We start from the raw sequence: 18,412 nt of genomic DNA, 5'->3' as shown, positions 1-18,412 counted from the left end.
GCCGGGACCGGTGCCGGTGCCACCGGCTCGTCCGGGAGCAGCTACGCGGCTGCCGCGGCGGGATCCCTCGCCCGAGCGCCCGAGCGCGGGCCTGGGCACGGCGAGACCCCCACTGCTACACGGAATATGTGCAGGCAGTTGGTACCGGCGTATAAAATACAACAATTTTAAAGGCTCCGGTTCTTGGAGTTCGGTTCTTGGCTTTATCTCTAATGGCCTTGAAGATAATAAAATTACTGTTTTGGGAGATACAAAGCAAAAATAATATAAAGCTGAGTATATTATAAATGCATATCAGATACATGGTAATTTGGAGCCAAGGAATTAATTTATCCCCGGTATATCCAAGCATAAAGGCTTACTGAATTGTAAATAGAGTTAATTTAGACAAAAAGTCCGTGACATACCTGTGATAAGCACAAGCTCTAGGAATCGTTGGAGCCACCTGGAGCACAGTCTTGGAATCGGGGCACATACCTGGAAGGCAAAGCAAAGGCATCCGCATTCGGAAGCGGTAGGAAGGATGCGGCCAAGCCCCGCGTCCCGCGCGCACGGCAGCGTCTGCCGGCAGCACACCGCGAGCAGCATCCCCCGCGGGCCGGCACGCGCGCTTTGGCCACGCAAAGCCACGACGGAGAAAGCCTGCCAGCTTGTTTTTCTTGTTTTGAAACGAAATAACGAAAGGAACGGCTAAGTTAGTGTGACTCTTCTCTTTAGACTGCAGTGTGGTAGATTAATAGCTCTATGAACAGATCTGCAAGTAGCAYCATCGTGCTAATCAAGATATTAAAAAAGTTTATGAGCAGTTGCTTAGGAAAAACAAGATAAAGCCTATGGAAATCTGATACTGGTCAATGGTGCATTTATTCAAAACATAATACTGACTTCAAGTCTCCATAAATCCCTTGAAAATGAAACTTCCATTGTGATCACTGTTCCAGATCTAAATGATTTATTTATTTTTTTCCTTCGGTTGAAATTAGATATATCTCAGGATATACAAGTTATTTACCTATTGCTACAGAAGCAATTGTGCCCCCATGAGATAATATGCCTAACATTCAAAGTAGAAGATAATTCAAATAGGAGTATCCTTATAAGCAGATATTTTGCTTTGTTAGTGTATTAGTTAATCTACAGAAGGTCACATTTCTGTGTGCTGCGTTTCAAAATTCAGGCTTTCCAGATTTCCAACTGGCCGGCTCTTGGGAGCAGGCAGGTGCTGGGCTCCCTGCATGCTCAGAAGAGGCAGGTTTCTCCTCAAGCGTCTGAGCTCCCCTGCTGCACTGCTCAGTTACACCAGCCAGGACAGTGACACCAACCCTGGCGCAGCCAGCGCACCGGCAACCAGAGCTGCCYGGCAAACACAACAAGTCCAAACAACCTCGAGCTCCTTTCTAAGACGGGAAGCACCATCCAGCCCTGGATGCCAAGGCATTAGGTGACCAGAGAACTATGCTTTGTGCAGCACTGCTGGGCTTTGAACAGTCTGGCCTAACTTTTCCCAAATCACAGAAGTCCCCCGGGAAGCTTCAGTAATCAAACAAGATCTCGCGGTCAGGAAGCTTTTCTTCATCCAGCCAATTTTATTTCCCCTCCATCATTCCATCTATTACTCATTACATCCTCCTGCCAAACTGGACATAATTCTTCTCCCTCTCTCATGCTACATATAGACTATTATGTCCTCTTATCCTAACCGCCCAGGCTCTGCGTATGAAGTCCTTCTCATTTTTCCTGCTATCCCTCTAAGAGTGTCTCTCCAGAGGAAAAGAACTTGGTGCTGCACTAAGTATTTTCTAAATTACATTTGGATGTCTCTAAATGTAAGGACACACAAACCATCGAATAAAGTACCTTGAACAACTAAGTGAAAATCCAAAGGCATGTAWTTATTACACCAGGAGAGGGTACTTCAGATGACATGGCAAGGTTGACTTTCTAGGAAGACCTTAAGTCATGATTTCCTTAGGAAATTCCCTCACTTGTTCTGTTGTTCTTGCTCAAGGCATGTATCATAAAGAACACATATTATTTCCAGTGCTTTTCATGTGCAAAATACTTCACAAGTATTATGGCACTGTGACATTAGGAAGATGCTGAATGAGTGAATGAGTGCATATTATCTTATATTCTTGAGACATAAATTATTGCTTCAAGATAGAGAAGTTAATGTAAAGTCAAGTCACCAAATAATGTCATTTGTTTTGGGGTAACTGATGCCGAAAACACTGAACATACAGACAGATCACTGCATTACACAGTTACAGCAGGTTGCTTGTCTCATCATCTCCTACTTCAAAGACCCAACTGTCACTGCCTTTCACTGTCAGAAAAGCGTAGTTCCTTTCCACGAATACTGCAAGGTAATTCCACAAACCAGATGCTGTTGCAAATTGCACTTCACCTCCTTAGCTTACAATTTAAAAGCTAYGAGCTGAGCCACTTCAAGTCTAGTAATCGGAAGATGGCGAACACAGGGTAAYGATTGCCTTCAGAATTCAGGAGCGCAGTACACTTGAACCGGGGTTTACATCCAGCCAAGAGAAAGAGCTATCTACATATCTTTAATATACTCCTCCCTCTTTACAAAACCTGACCAGTTTTAGGACTAGACTCTGATAATGGTATATGTTTGCATAAGGTGTCAGAACTGAAACAGAGCTGCATGATCACTGCCTGAGCTCAGAGTTTGCTTTTCCTTTTACAACACAGGAGAGAGGTAAAGCCACTGCAGCCTCAGAGAGTGCTCTGAGCACAGAGTGGGCACRCTCATGTAATCCCTAGGTCTTTAAGTACCTCAGTGTCAAACACACAGATGAGCAGTTACATTTCTTTTAATGCATGACAGGTTTGAGGTTCACAGTTTTAGCTCTGGTGCTTTTTGGGCCTTGATGCAAAGTGGGTGCCAGGAGCACAAGGACRGCATTAACAGCACAGGCCATGCGGGGTCAGTGTGACTTTCCCCGTGCCTGCAGAAAGGGCACAGCAACGGTGCTAATAAATCTGCTCTTGGACATCAGGAGCCTCTCACCAGCTGAGCAAGAAATACAGAAAGACACAGGCATCTTTCAAAATGCAGATGGCAGATTTAAAGGATCTCAAGCATGCAATAGGAGGGAGAAGCCTGAAAGCAGCACCTGCTGAGCCTGCACCTCCCCACAGCAGGAGCATGTCCTAAGCCAAGCTCAAATATCCCTGTTAGAGGTGCTTTCTTAAAAGATGGTTTCTGTTTTTCTTTAATGCTACTCTCCCCCTCTCCCTGCTCTGTGATTTCTGTGCTTGTTCCCCCACCGAGTTAGCTCTTGTTATGAAAGAGAAGGGTATGTTCTCTTTCCTGGTAGCTGGAAGACACTCAGAGAGGCAACGCGTTTGCAGAATGTTTCCCTGCCAAAGACACGTGGCTGCTTTGATTACTTGTCATGCGAGCAGTTGAGACGGCCTGAGCCCTTCTCCCCGCTCCCCACCTTTCCCACGGGCTGCTGCCCACGGCCCTGGATCCACARCTGTGCTGCCATCTTCCCCGCTGGAAGCCAGGGCCACAAAAAATAGATGCCATAAAGTCTGCAAGGCATCAGGCCCTATGATAAGTCTCCAAGTGCTCCATGGGCTACACTGGCAGCGTGTTCCTAGAGATACTGCTCATGTTTATAAAGTCTTCTGGGGTGAAGGTTGCTCAATAGAAAAGTCGCACAGAAATTTAACAAAAGCCACGCTGCAAAATGTAAAAACAAGGCAAAAAAGTAATTCTCCCACAGGAACTCAAAGGCATTTCATACATGTCCAATGAGACATTAAAAATAATTATGTGGAAGAGTAATAGCTCCCTTGGTTGTTTTAATATATTTTTGTCTACAAACAAGAACCGTTCTCTAAACYGCTGCCTTGGCTTGGCTTGAAAGGTCTCTCAAACAAAAGCCCTTCGAGTGACCCTTAGATTATTAAACCTCAGTAACAATGAATGTGGATCTCAGTTCAAACAAAGACTGTAAAAATAAAAAGACAGCAGTTTTAGTCTTGGAAATAAATACGTCTTCAGAAACTGGGAACACACAGAAGGTATTTTTGATCAAAAGTCATTCCTTCTCTGAACAATTTGAAAAACTTTTGTCTGAAGCATTTCACATTTTCTTCCTTTCAAGCAGTATCTGCAAATAGCCTGACTTCTAGTACAAGTGAAAAGGCTGATGCTGTATCTTAATTTCAGCTTCCCAGAGTTCATTCAGAGAGCAATTTGAATCACCAAGGCTATTTTGGATTCTGTCTTTAATGATTTTTCTTCCAAAACTTGATAAACACCATTAGTATCATCGAAAACATTTGTGGGGAACAAAAAAATGCCAGCAATACCAAATTTCAAAGCTTAAACACTCTGATCTGTGTCTCCCATGAGACAAATACAAAGGTTGAGATGTTCAATGACAGACATTAACGTCAGATGCCAAAGCAGGAAAAGCAAACAGAGGAGTGGGGAGAGATATATATGCCCCGTAGAATACTTTGTTTTGAAAGTCATATGTCACTTAAATGGCCTTTATATTTGAAGAAGTTCATTAAGAATATGTTTCCGTGCAGTTTGCAGACAGAACACGTGTTGCTGGCGGCTGCTAGAACAAGGTTTGCACTTGCGGCCGGGGGCACAACCTGTGCTGTGCACCCGCTCRGCTGCGGTGAGCGCAGCCCTTCCCTGGGACCCTGGCCAGGGAGCCAGCAAAAGGCACACGGCTCCCCTGCCCCTGCCAGAGCCTCSCCTGCAGCCAGAGCAGGAGTGTGGAAACAGGGACAGCAGCCGTGGCTGGCAGAAAGGGGCAGCCTCCCTGAAGGGCAGGGGTTTTCTGTCCCTCGCAACAGCTCGCCGAGCGCCTCGCCAGCCTCTCCTCAGCACTCGCACAGGGTGCCGAGAAATGATTCCTCCCATTTGCCGCRGCCACCCAGCCTTGTCTCCTCTTGCCCAATTTCTCATCAGAAAGCTCAGATCAGCTTAACATTTCTGAAAGGGAAGTATGGACACAGCTGTGCATCTGCTTTAACAGCTTGGAAGGTGTAATATGATTTCTCTACACAGCATCCTTGCTGACCCATGCTTTCTATTCAATCTATTTCTATTCAGAGCAGTGAATCAAATACCTTCGTACTGGGGCTGATTCCTGCCCAGGGGGCAAGGGAGATGTTTGTTCTGCATAACCATGGCAGCAGAGCTGGCAATTAGCATTAATTTTGCTACTCCTGTGGGTAGGAATTATCCCATGAACTCCATTTTCCAGAGATGCCAAGCAGCCAGGAGCGTGATAATGAGCTGTCTGATACCACCAAGGCTGGTTTGGAATAGAGCAGAGCAAAAATAAAAGACACTACAACCTACCCATCTTCCTCCTTCTCTCTCTCTCTCTCTCTCTCTCTCTCATGTTTCAAGACAGATTAGATTTAGTTAGATTTAGTGAGCATCTCTTTTCTGCCTTAAAAATCACCTGTACACTGTGCTATTGCAAAGCTTAATGCACTAGGGCTTATCTTTGGCATGGAGTGTTAATGCACAGTCAGTGACTGCAGGGATTCTTCTAATGCAGTTCACCCAGTGCATTAAATGAAATACAGAAGGAGGACAAAAAATAACAGGCACATGCATAAGGGAATATTTCTCAATGAGATCTGTAAATGAAAATGCCTAGAACGGTRCGGTATCAATCTGGCACTCGGTTCCTAGATGCTTCAGCAATAAAAAGAATAACAGCAGATGAGAACCGCTTACAAGGCAACTGTGAGAGCACAGCTCAGCAGCTGGCACTTGGAATTCCACACAGTTGCTCCCGGAGCTGCCCATCACTTTTGCACGTTTCACCACTTCTCTGGAGATCCAACTTCCTTACTCGAAGCCTAGGTAGAGGAGGACAGCATTCATGGCTTCCAGCAGGCAGGTGTTTATTATTGTGTTTTCTATACAATGATACTGGAGTAGTAAACCCATTGGCCAGGAAAGAAAGAAAGATACAATCCAAATGAATGCATGCACATGCAATACAAACTCCTAGTCACAACTGCAGAATAAGCTAGGAAAAGGGAGATGGATTCCAGAGAAACTACATATAGTGAATTAAGTATTTATGAATTTAAGAACTTCGTCCTTTTCTTTTGACAAGCATGGGCATCTTAATGCCAATGTCTGCAAGAGGAAAATGGAATACCTTTACATTAGATATGCCAAGAGACTACATTCCTGAAGATTCTGCCTAGGATTTATTTCTATCTGTCAATAAAAAAGCCCAAACAGCAGCATGATCCCTGCTGAAGGAACCAGCAATCTAGGAATCTTGTCACTTCAAAAGGCCAACTTGTGCTCAGCCATGTCCTCTGGAGCTGCAATCTTCTGGAGTGAGCAGAACTTCTTTAGACCTGAGCACCTGAAACTCTGTTAAGGGAGGAGAAAAACTCTTTGGGACTGATACCTCAACCTTTTCAGAAGTCAACAAGAGTCACAGCAATACCACATTGCTCTCCCACAACACCAGCCACCTTTGGGCTGTGTAGCAAATACAGAGGGAACGAAGGCGAATATCAAGGATACGGACAGCATCATGGTAGCAAAAGTCCAGTGAAGCTGACACAAACYGTGTGCCATGCTTTGCTTCTAAAATATGTAAAGAAATAAACCCACCACTATTCTAAAAACAAGTACATATAAATGGTCAGAAAGAAGCTAAACTTTTCAAGTGTCATTTCATACACAGATTTGTTTATTTTAGTCCACGGAGTTACCAAGTCTTGGAAAACAAACCAAAAATACTTCATCTGGGTTCAAGCAAAGTATTTGTAGGCAGATTCAAAGGTCTGTGACTGCACTGCCAGTTCATCCACTTCTCCTACAGCTTCTGAAACCCAGGCCTATTCCATCCAAATTCTGTAGAGATGTGAAATTCCCAGCCATGCTACATGCAGAAAAGCTCCAGGAAAACAGGCAGCTCAAACAAAGGGTCCTAGCTGGCGTCCCCATGGAAAGGAGCACTCCGTGGAGCACTGCTGCTCTTTAGGATGTTCGGCTCCTCCTTGGTGGATGACTACTCAGAGGCAGCTCCGGCAGGTGCTGCCACTGCCCAGCGGTTCTCTGGGGAGAGGTAGGGGAAGGGAAGAGACCGGGAGAGGAGGAATCACAGGGGACGTGTAGGGAGCAGGGCTTACAAGGGTGGGCAAGGAGCTCAGAGGGAAGGGCTCAGATCTGGGAAATCAAGATTCATTAATTCCACTGTCATATAACAAATTGTTTCTCAGTTTTTCAGTTCAGCCAAGAAACTAATAAGGGAGTTATTTGCACAGTTCAGTTGATATGGGTCTTGCAAAACCTTGCTGGCATTTCAGATCCCGCTTCCAATCTTCGAAATTCGCAGGGGGAAAAGGCTTGATCTATGCTGAGCAAGCTGAACAGAATCTTTACATTGAGAGGGGAAGGAAAAGATGCATAATCACAGWGATCAAGAGGTGCAACAACATCAGGTTGTTCTAAATGCTCCAGAGAAGTGCCCATATCTTTCCAAAGCGGATATTTTCTGCTTCTTTTCATCTGCACCATTGTCACCTATAAACCAATCCTTTATTCTGCTTGGGAACAGTAGAATGTGTGAGTAAGGACAGAGTTTAGTAAATGTTGAATTAGCTGGGGTTGACTTAACCATTTGGGCTTTTACTTATGCTTGGGGAAATGTGAGGAACTTTGAAGAAGTTGCTTGATACCAGTTTTTCTAAGCAGGATGTAAACCGATTCTCTTTCAATTCCTATAAAGGACCTCATAAAAAGTTGTCCTGTGACATATACAAAAGGAGGCCAAAAAAAGAAAAGCCAAGCTTACAGAATCCACTCCAGACAGACATTATTGTTGAGCTATGTGCCAATTCCTTGCTCTGTCAAAAATGGAAGAGATGACATAAAAGTGCTCAGGTCACTCTAAAATATATGAGGTCTTACCAAAAATATCCATTCTTCCCATTCCCTGTTGTCAGTTTTCCCCATGTGACAAGGCCTGTGACACCAGCTCTGTTGTCACGATATCCTGCATTCCTGAATGCCATCAAATAGGCAGTGACATCCTAAAACAACTTTGGTCTCACTCGGGGCAGAGCAGGAAAGGATGGAAAGGAGTGCAAACTCAGAGAAGGCCTCAGTATTTTATAGCACAGGCAAAATTAATTTGAAGAAGAAGAGACAGCAGAATTGCTTCAGGAGGGTGGAGAGGAACTAAAAGGGCTGGCAGGAAGCTTAAGAAGGCTGTGACAGAGGGCTGCACTCCCTGGGCTGCCATGCTCTCCAGTGCAGGGCATGTCAGACAATATCTCTTCTTTGTTCACTAGGTACCACCTCAAGGTTCGTGCAAGGAGAGAGATGAAAGGTGTGGTGGGAGAGGTGAGTTTTCACAGCAGAGGATCCACAGCTGCTGCTCTGGTGAGTSAAAGCTGGATAGACTTTTTCTAATGCCAGTGCTGGCTTTTCCTCTGGAGAGGCATCCTGACCAGAGCTGGCACTAGGATCTCCCAGAGCACTGTGCCCAGGAAAGCCAGGCATGTTTCCATCGGCTCCACACAGCAGGTAGTTCTTTTCTTGAATTACCCATTGCCTAGTCAAGTACTCTGAAAGGATTAAAGAASTCAAAAGCAAGCAAGTAAATCTAGAGCACATCAGCCTCATACAGTGCACTGCTGACCCCCCACACTTCCAAAACAGATCCAGAGAGAGACTTGCTGCAAGCGTGCCCCAAGCAAGCTGGGCATGGCTTGCTGTGAAAGCAAGCAGAGTGCCCAGGAGCGCGAGCCAGGAGCGGAGCTGCCCCTGGGCAGCAGCACTTAGGGCTGCATGCAAGGAAAAGAAAAGGGGGACTGCAAGGCCGGTTAATGAGGTTAATTTGGAACATTATTTTCTCTAAGAAATGTTTACCTGTATCAGAACTCAATCATAAAACTGCATTGCATGTTCACCTTTGGCAGATGACAGAGGCAGATTGTTGCTATTTTAACAAAAGGAAAGCTGCCAAGTGGCTCTGCACAGCACCGGCAACCAGAGGTTGCTGATATCTAACCTGACTCCTTATATCTAACACAGACCCCTCCAGGCATCCATCACTGACCTTCATTGCCTCAGTTTTCCCACAGGCTAGAAGGAGGTTATTAAGTGAGAGTTCCCGCATCCAGCGCTCGGATCACAGCAAAGACCATCCTCCTGTAGCTCTCCGGATCATCTGTGGTAGCATCACGTAACATCTTTAGGAATTAAGCTTTAATTGAACTTGAGTGACTAATATGTTCAAACCAAAAACTTTCCTATGGGTTTTAAAAATTCAATCATATTCCACCCCCAAATTTTCCTTGTTCTTGCTGAAAATACACAGCTGCACTTGCAAAGCTGTCACTRAAAGGAAGCAAGAGGTTTGGCAATTGAACAGAGGGGAAGAGGTGAGGCTCTGGACTCATGAGAGGCGTTGGAGACAGTTTAGGTTTGGAGATCTCTGGAGTCTGCTGAAATTTCTGGCAATSTGAGGAAATTTCATCTCAGTCCCACCCTTCTGTGCACAGAGCAGAGGTGACTGGGTTAGGAGGCAGTAGGTCCTAGTCCCAGCTCGTCCCCACCACCACCTGTAAAAAGGAGGCTGTGACCTTCCTCAGAGGAACATGAAACTCTGGGACAGGCTGTTGGCATCTAGAAGTGCTTGAGGCGTGTGCTGAGCTTCCCAGTATGGCTTCCAACTCAGGAGCATCGCGTGCACAGTCCTGAATCTAGAGAGGATCTTGCTAGGAAAGACTCGGGAGTGAAAAAAGAGCCTTCCCAGTATCTATTTCCCTCTGCACTCCACAGAAATATTTTCTCTCCTTTTGAAGCAAGGACCACCTTTCTTCTATGTTTGTATAGCCCCTATCACTGGGGAGGAATAGCTCCAGCACYGTGGCTCCAAGACATCGTCATAGAATAAGGTAATAAGGAAGGAATAATGAGTAATAACAAAAGTAATAATAACTCCCTGCTTAGTGCGGGAATTTATTTTTAACCTATATTTCAGTCATTTAAAATGTAATAAAGAAAATCAAAGCCCACAAGGCATATCAATATYCTCTAAACAAATTCCGGAGACTGTAGAATATCAGGAAAAAAAACCCAGCATTTTGAAAACAAGACTGCTTTAATAAAATGGTACTTTCCTTTGCAAGGGATGACATTTCATTCACAATGGATGATAGTGCTATCTATGCACGTACTGAGATACTAAATCTTACTGCTGTTGCTTGAGCTGCCTACACTCTGTAACAGAAAAAAATTCTCCTTCCCAGCCCCGCAGTACAGAGAGAGGCTTTCAAAGCAGAAGACCCAGCTCCGCAAGCAGCTTTACAGCAAGGAAGGGGCTCAGCAGCAAAGGCTGCGTGGTGTTACGGGCTGCACGGCCACTGCGGCAGCCCTGCAGTTCCTGTGGCCGCGCTCACCCCCGAGCTATGTGAGCAATGCACTCCTGGAGGCTGCTGTGTGCAGAGCAGCCCTCCCACCTCGGCCGGAGAGGCACATTCTGCAGCTCACTGCAAGAGGCAGCAGGGCAAGTATTACACAGCGCTGTCCACGCCAAGCAAAATACTGAGACAAAATAGAGGAGCTTTATTATGGGGAAGGGACTCAGGGCACGTGCGAGCGACAGCGGAACAGAGAACAGCTCTCAGCAGGGATTAGTTTACAGCAGTGGGGAGGAGCTGTCGGCACAGACCTCCAGAAGAGGGATGTTCCACAGTTCACAAACCCCTCCAACAAACAGCGTAGCAACAGTGTAGTGGGGACAGGGTATCTCACAACAGCAGGTCCATCTGGTATTTTCCTTAAGCGCTTGTTACTCCCCTTACAGTTGCTGTAGCAAAGAAAACCCCACTAYAGCCATTTCTGAACTGTGGTGATATCCAAGGGGTTATAAATCGGATGGTGCAGCGCTAGCAGAAAAGCAGCACTGTGCACGTGCCGTCGGTGACACCACGAAACCCTCTGCTCCTGCGCTGGGGAACGGCCCCTCAGCTTCCCTTGATGTGGTAATGTAACAGCACATTGAAAAGAAACGTGCAGCTTTCAGCAATACACATCAATGAGGGAACCAAAATAGGTTTATCAAAGAAAAATGTGACTCTGACCCATCCTTGGAACCATATCAAAGAGCATGTAATGGCAGAAAGAAGAAAACAAAGCCAAACTAGTTTAAAATAGATCCAAACAAGAAGAGATTTTTTTTTTGTTATGGTCATTGCCAGCCAGATTATGATTGGTTACAAATGCTAAGGGCCCTTGAGTTGCCTGAGTCTTTAATTAATCAAAATGGTCATCACTACCTGCCAAGCAATGACCTCAGTCAAAAGCCATAAATCACAGCTCAGTGAAAGAACCAAGCCTGCAAACTCCCTCAAGTAGCTCCTCTCTCCACGCTTGTGAATGGGGAAGGCAGGCTGCTGAGCAYTCCGGGTTAGCTGCTTTACACGGCGGAGAGAAGGGCTCTCGACCCTACACCTTGTGTTAACAGAAGCTAGCATGAAACACATGAATGAAAAACAGTCGCCAGGCTGCGTGCTCGGTGTGTGGGCAAGAGCTGAAGGATCTGCTTCCTCACCTTGTGTCCCAGTGAAATACTTAAATCAGCAGGGAAGAAGTTAAAGTTAACCTGCTTGYTGTTAACCTGTTAAGGATATCATAAGCTACCTCTCACAGATACTACATTTTGTAAAGAATCCCAAAGCCACATGTTGTTTAGTAGAAATTCCTGTAAAATCCCAGAAAATTCATTCTCTATTCCAAAGCAAACAGAAGAATCACTAGCTATATTCTATCAGGTGTACGTACCAAAGATGATGAGGCCTTGTTGTAAGTACGCAAGTTGGCGCATCTTTAGTTATGTAAATAAAGCAGATATTCTCCTACAAAGCATTTTCCAACATTTCTAGGTGATGCAAGTGACTTACTGAGCTGTTATTTTGGCAGCTGCAGAAAAGAAAGGGTCTGAGGAGCCTGGAGAATGCAGAAAAGAAAGAAGGGACTGTGTGTTTAAAGCAGGGGAGCGCAGGTGCGGCCACACTTCTCACTGCACAGCACCCACGGTGAGCAGCTCCTGCGGAGGGCAAGGTATCTCCTGCAGCCTCCCTTGGAGTCTCATGGCCCTCAGGACATCACTCCTCCCTGCTTGGGCTTCGCAATGCTTGGGTACACGTTCACACAACTGTTCTGCACCCAGCACGACCCTGTGGGGATGGGGCAGCTTCCTACTGCGGATTCACTTGCCGCATGCCCTTGCTAAAACTCCTGTGCCCGGAGAAACCACCCGCATAAAGTAAACCAGATTCCCGGGATCTGCCGCAGCCTGCTCGGTGGCAACGCGCTGGGTGCCACTGGCTGCAGCAAGGCTGGGAAAGACCCCGTCTGAGAAGCTCGGTGTTAACGACAATTTTGAATATACAACTGCCAATACAGCGCGGTGTCTTTCTTGGCAGAGAAGATAAAAATAGCAAAGAAACAACAGTCCTGTTCTTTTTATGAAAGTCTGGCAGGTTTCCAGCAGAGGCTTAAGTACTTTTTGTACTTTGCGGGAAAAACGATGGGATGTGGTCCAAGTCTGGTCATACAAACCTGAGAAATATGGAATAAGAGGCAGGGCTGAAGCAGCCAAAGTGGTACCACCAGCTGCAGCCCCATTAATTAGCGCTCTGCGGTATGYAGCCATAGGAATGACCCTGATACTTGGTGAATGCAAGCAGATAACACTTACAGAGCAGCTCTGCTTTTCCTACCGAGGTATATTTATCCAAGGAGTACCTTGCACACTTCCCCCCACCTCACAAGGCAGTAAATTAGTCTAATTGCAGAGGTATGTAGTAAAAGCTGTGCTCAGCCTTCTGCAGTTTATGAAGATTTATTTTCCATTTTTTTTCTCTGATTGCCTAACTAAAATAGGGGGAGGGGAGAGGAATATCAGAGAAAATGCAGGTTTTATAGATTTGTAAAATTACCCTACTTTAGATAAATATGTGTTTCACTGCAACCTAAACAGTAAAACTGAAAATTTAAGTTCTGTGGCTCACTACGCAGTGTACTAGGAGATAGTTTTCTTTCTTTGCTTGTAGTCCATTAAATGTGGAATGACATTTTTTTATCTGTTTCAAGATGAACATACAACAACTACTAGAAACTACTTTAATGTATCCTAACTGCATTTTTGTTATGAATTATTTGAGGAAAGAATCCTGGTAACAGGTGTAGAGGTAAATTCTATGGGGCTATTGCCAGTACCGGCTTGTGCAGCTGTCTGAGCATTTGTTGGCAGTCACTGGGTACAATCCAAAAGCTGAAAGGCCCACACGATTTGGGATACTTATTCCACCATGAGCTGGATGTTACCGTATGGCATTTGGTCAGTCGGATCTACCTTTACAAGTATTTTTGATATAAAAGAATTTCAATTTCTACCAAAGCCAGCGGAATAAAAGGTATTAAGGTGCACTATGCAGGCTGTGGATACTGAATTTAACATATATGTTCACTTATCCCCTGCCATTTCTGTTGAGTGATCTAAACATATAGAAAAAGGCTGGGTTTTGGTTGCCGGTACCTACCAGAGAGAAAGGACCTGTTTCCTGTGACCAAGAAGCAGCGCATAGCCTCATGACGACACTGTGACACCTGCATGACACACGTTTCACAGTACATATTTTGTACTAAACATGATGCAAATAACATTATCAAAATAATGAAGAAATAAAAAGAAAGAGCAGTCACCCAGYGCAAGGCCAAAGGAAAGAACACAGGGCAGCAGCAGGGTCTGGGCCCGGCGCGCCGCGCTGGGAATGCAGCTGTGCATTCCAGAGGCAGCAGGAACGTGGGTTTTTCTGTTTAGGCTGACCGTGCACTTTGCTACGTTCTGCACAAACACAGCGCCCCTACCCCTACGGATACGGCCCAGCTAGACCTTCAGCAAAACAGCTCTACCTTGTAGGCAAGAGGGGATATTCAACAGAGATTCTTTCCAAGTCCTCTAATGACATTCAGCATCACGGGGCAGAGAAATTGAGCGCTCAGGTGGGAAGAGGCCTTGCTTTCTGGGGCTCTGCAAGCCGCAGTACACAGGGCGTAGCTGGCATGCAACTCGACCCTCCTCAGCACCCCTTCCGTTTCTGTCACAGGCAGTTTAGCAGAACCGCCYCCCCCCCCATTTTTTTTTAATGAATTGATCATTATTACAATTTCCAATCCATTACATTCTGCACTAGCACTCAGCCTACATTTGTCAGGCTCCAGAACTTCCAATATCCATATGCAGAAACAGGCAGAAATTGTGATGAACATAGGAATGGGACCATCTTTCTGCTGATAGTCGTTTAAAGTCTATCTCCACTGGGGCAAGTACCGCAACAGTAGAAAGCTCCTAATTCTCTTTATCAAGACACATTTTTGAAAACTACACCACTGTCACTTCTTGAAGAAAAGATTGTTCTACCTTTTCTAACATGTTCAGAAGTCTCTTGGGACTTAATCAGGATTATTAACTTATTAACTCTTATTAACTTCAAGGGAGTTGGAAAAAAGCACTACAAGAGCTTAAAAAAATAGCAAGCAATGAGAAGAATAGGATATAAAAATAAAATTTATTGCCTCTAAATCTGTCCCATTCTCTTTTTTACCTTTCGGTAACGGTTACATGTGTCTTCTGCACATTTAAGCACCAGAAAAACATATAAACCATTTTTATTGCATAGAGCAAGAATTTATCTATGTATTTCAGCTTAGATCTGCAAGAATCCACTTACTTTTGAGAACTGGAGTGAGAAAACAAAGTTAAAGTCGGTTTTATTCCATGCACAGCAATTGCTCCAGCTGTCATCACAAGTCATTTTTACTGCTAAAGTAAAAGTGTGAAGCCTCAAGTGGAGCCCACAAAAACAACCCAAGTTCATCTAAAAAGACCACACCTCCTGTTTGCTACTCTCTTGGCAGTGCTGGGCACAAATAATAGCAAACTATCAAACAGAATTAGAAGGCACAAAAATGCCATTTCTTTAAGGGAGAAATCAAATTATTTCCTCAGCACCAAGAGAATCACAGTTAGTTCCAAGACTCAAAAACATTTACAGATTTTCTTCAACTCTCCCACGCTTTGCTGTACAGGGTGAAATCCTGCTGCTAATGGAGGCAACAGGAGTTTTGATTTCAGCTTCAATGGAAGCTAGAACTGCCCTTTAACTTGCATCACCTAAATMCATATGCCCCTAATTCTGTATTTTGTGATTTGTTCTCAACAGTAGAGGTGTTCAGCAACTGCTCTTGGCTGTTTTTTCCTTTGGTTKGTTTGTTTGTTTCTAATTAGTGGTAATGTCAAGTCGTATTCAAATTGTGATTCCTCTCAATTATAAGGCATGCATCCTTCTGGAGTTGCTGCATTTTAGCCATTCACCAATATAAGAACAGTAACATTATTTTAATCCTGACCAATAGTTAGATTTCTTTAAGACAAAACACAAAGATGAAATCTAAAGCAAAGCTGAAAGTGGGTAGTAAAAAGTTTTACTAAAGACTCTTTCCGGATTCTGCTCCAGATCACACTGATGTAAAACCTGTTCATYTCTACTGCACTGAAAAAAGAACAAAACCTCAAACTATAACAATCAATTTGATTGAACAATCTAATTAGCACTTCTCATTGCAAAAATACAGATTATGCATCACATAATYACAAGAAAGCTGGTTATAGAAGGAAAGAGCAAATGAGTAAATAAGTCAGCACRTGCCATCCAATGCCAGGATGAATACTTAGAGCTCTTCTACTATAGGAGCCATTGTACTCCAAATGGGGCAATGGATAAACAAAGTGCTTTATCTGGGGCACGCCTGGAAGCTYCAGGATTGTAACGGCCTTTAAGATAACATTCCAAACCTATCCTTTTAAGTTTTGAGCCAAGAATTTGTTTTTATAATTTCTTTGCTGTGGGCAGAAGGGAAACTATATTCCAGGCTAAGTTCTCTCACTTGCTCTCTCGCTGCTGCTACCACTCCCACATTTTTTTGCCGGAAACCGATACAAGTGTTTTGAAAGCCCACAGTGCCAGGCATTGGCTATGGCAGCTCTTTGTCACTGTCTTTTGCTTTGTCATATTTACCACGCGGTATCAGATAGCTCATTAGAACATATGCTCTATCTACATACATATGCATATGTGGGAACATATGCAGTTCCCACTCGGGTGGGTATCCCTGGCAGCCCATCTCAAGGAAGGCAACACCGGTGCAGGAGGCCCCGGCCCTGCCCTGGGTTGCACACGCAGCCCGGCGCCTCCTGCGACAACAAGCAGACCCGGCGTCTAGTACAGCTTAATTAGCTTAATTCTGCTCCTGCAGAACTCCAAAGCACAACAGTGACTGTACTCACGTGAATAATGCATTTAAGTCATTTCTCTGCTGCTKCACTATGGGCTATTCTGTCACCAGAGCAGTGCTTGGGGCAATTTCAAGAATCTTTAAGGCTTAAATCATTGCTGTCTGCCCAGACTGTCCGTGGACCACTAGGAACACCCGTAGTTCCCAGTAAATCCCCTCACTCCTAATACAGACTATGTGATGAGGTCATTTCTTGAGCATGTCCATTAATAAAACCGCAGAAGGGAGATTTTTAGGGAGTGTCTGCTCCCTTTTCTACCAGCTGCAGGGATTTTCTGGTCCCTTTGCACTGCCACAGCACTGTGCTGAGAGTCACTGATGTTCCTCAAGGGAAGAGGCTGCTGTGGSGTAAACACAGAGCCAAAGTCTGGCAGTTTTGAAAAAGCTCTGTCTAAAACAAATACAAATAACCTTATTCTTAAATGTACTCTGTAAAAGGAAGATGTTGCAATGATTTCTCTTTGTCTTTTCTGATAGCCACACTTATATATGACTCTAAAGTATATCCTCCATCTCTAAGGTGGCAAAATCCTCATTATTTTCAACAAATAGCTTCATTTTGTTGAGCAATATCCTGTAGCTAGCATATTGAGAAAAAAAAATCTTGATTAAATTTGCATGAATTTAAGCACTTAGAATTCACAAATTGAGTCTCTTTTGCTAAGGACTACATTCTGTGCAGATAAATGAACAGCATGTACAAAAGCTCTGCCGAAAAGCTGAGGGTATATGAGTGGGTAGACGGCAGGAGACTGTTTGCAAGTGTTGCATGGTTGGTTGTGCAAGCCTCATGCTAGTGCCCCAAGGCTCCTGATGGATGGAGCCTGCTTGGGCACTGCTGASAGTCAGCACCACTTGGTTTTTGCAGAGAAATGCTCTATTTTGTTTGTTCTCTTTGACATACTTGGAAAAAATAGCTCTAGCACAGTAGGAATAATTCCTTAATTTTAGKAGCTCARCAACGGCCTTCCTTAGATAATAATAATAATTAAAAAAAAAAAAAAAMMAAAMMMWCMSTCAGATGAGGAAAAGGAAAGAGGAGCCCATTACCCAGCACAGACCAAGAAGTAAACAGAATTTTACCAATATTCCCGCCACACCCAAAAGCCCCAGGCGAGGGAAGTGCTTTCCATGGGGTGTTGTAACTGGGGTGGCAAGGGCGAGCAGGGAGAAGYTCATGAGGGTCTGAATCCCTCCACCGCTCCCATTAACTCAGAGAAAAGCTCAAACTGGCAGCCCTGGGTGCCTCTTTCACCAACAGGTTACAGCTCTGCACACCCTACGTTAGAGGTGATGCTGATTACACTGTTCACAGCGCGCTGCCAGGGTGGGAATGTCTTACATGCTGTTGTCTTCCTCTGGTCTCTCATTCATGCCTTCCTCTGGGCTTAACTCATTTGACCTGGTATCAGCAGTGATCTTGAGAACTCAGCAATTTAAGCACTTAGAATTCAAAAAGTTGACTCTCTTTCACAACAGTTAAGTAAATCATGATGTGCACAATATATTTTACACTCCAAAATCATAAACAATTCCTTCCTTAGAGGAACAATGCAGTCTAAGTTACAATTTCTATGGCCAAGCTCATGGCAGCCTTTTCCTGATAATGTGCAACATTGACAGTTACAARGCACTGATTATTGATGATATCTGCATAATGTGTTAGACACTTTGGATTGAAAAACGCAGGATATCATAAGATTACTATGTCATCATATACCCTGGTTACAGGGAAATGCAAAAAAAATGCACTTCTGCTAAAAAGCAGCAACATTATATTGATATTGCAAGGAAAAACAGCTACACTTCATGTGTACATGAATGAACTAACAAAGGCTTCTGTCTGCAAATAACAATAATCTCCAAAGTGAAGGACAAGAATCAAAGAGTGAAATGTTTTGCTTCTGAAAATAGTAATTACCACCAAGGTCAGACAAACAATTTCCTGAAAATATAGGGTTTTTTTTTTTTTTCCATTCTGCTTTCCCTTTTTGTTTT

The 18,412-nt window shown here is 44.3% G+C and overlaps 1 protein-coding gene across 1 annotated transcript in view; it reads right to left on the bottom strand.

Moving 5' to 3' along the window:
* The window catches only part of WT1 (Wilms tumor 1), a 70,987-nt gene that overhangs the window by 29,758 nt on the left and 22,817 nt on the right, over nt 1–18,412 (bottom strand). The window contains exons 4-5 of the mRNA XM_026041181.1: nt 9,108–9,218; nt 408–477 (exon numbers count right to left, since the gene is read on the bottom strand). Of these exons, the coding sequence (XP_025896966.1) occupies nt 408–477; nt 9,108–9,167 (130 nt within the window). The 5' untranslated portion in view covers nt 9,168–9,218. The remainder of the gene's footprint in view (nt 1–407; nt 478–9,107; nt 9,219–18,412) is intronic.

This window comes from Nothoprocta perdicaria, unplaced genomic scaffold, assembly GCF_003342845.1.
Source record: "Nothoprocta perdicaria isolate Ctin4 unplaced genomic scaffold, notPer1 scaffold_28, whole genome shotgun sequence".
Classification (NCBI taxonomy): domain Eukaryota; kingdom Metazoa; phylum Chordata; class Aves; order Tinamiformes; family Tinamidae; genus Nothoprocta; species Nothoprocta perdicaria.
The sequence above is the reverse complement of the archived record's forward strand: the minus strand, read 5'-3'. Positions and strand labels throughout refer to the sequence as shown.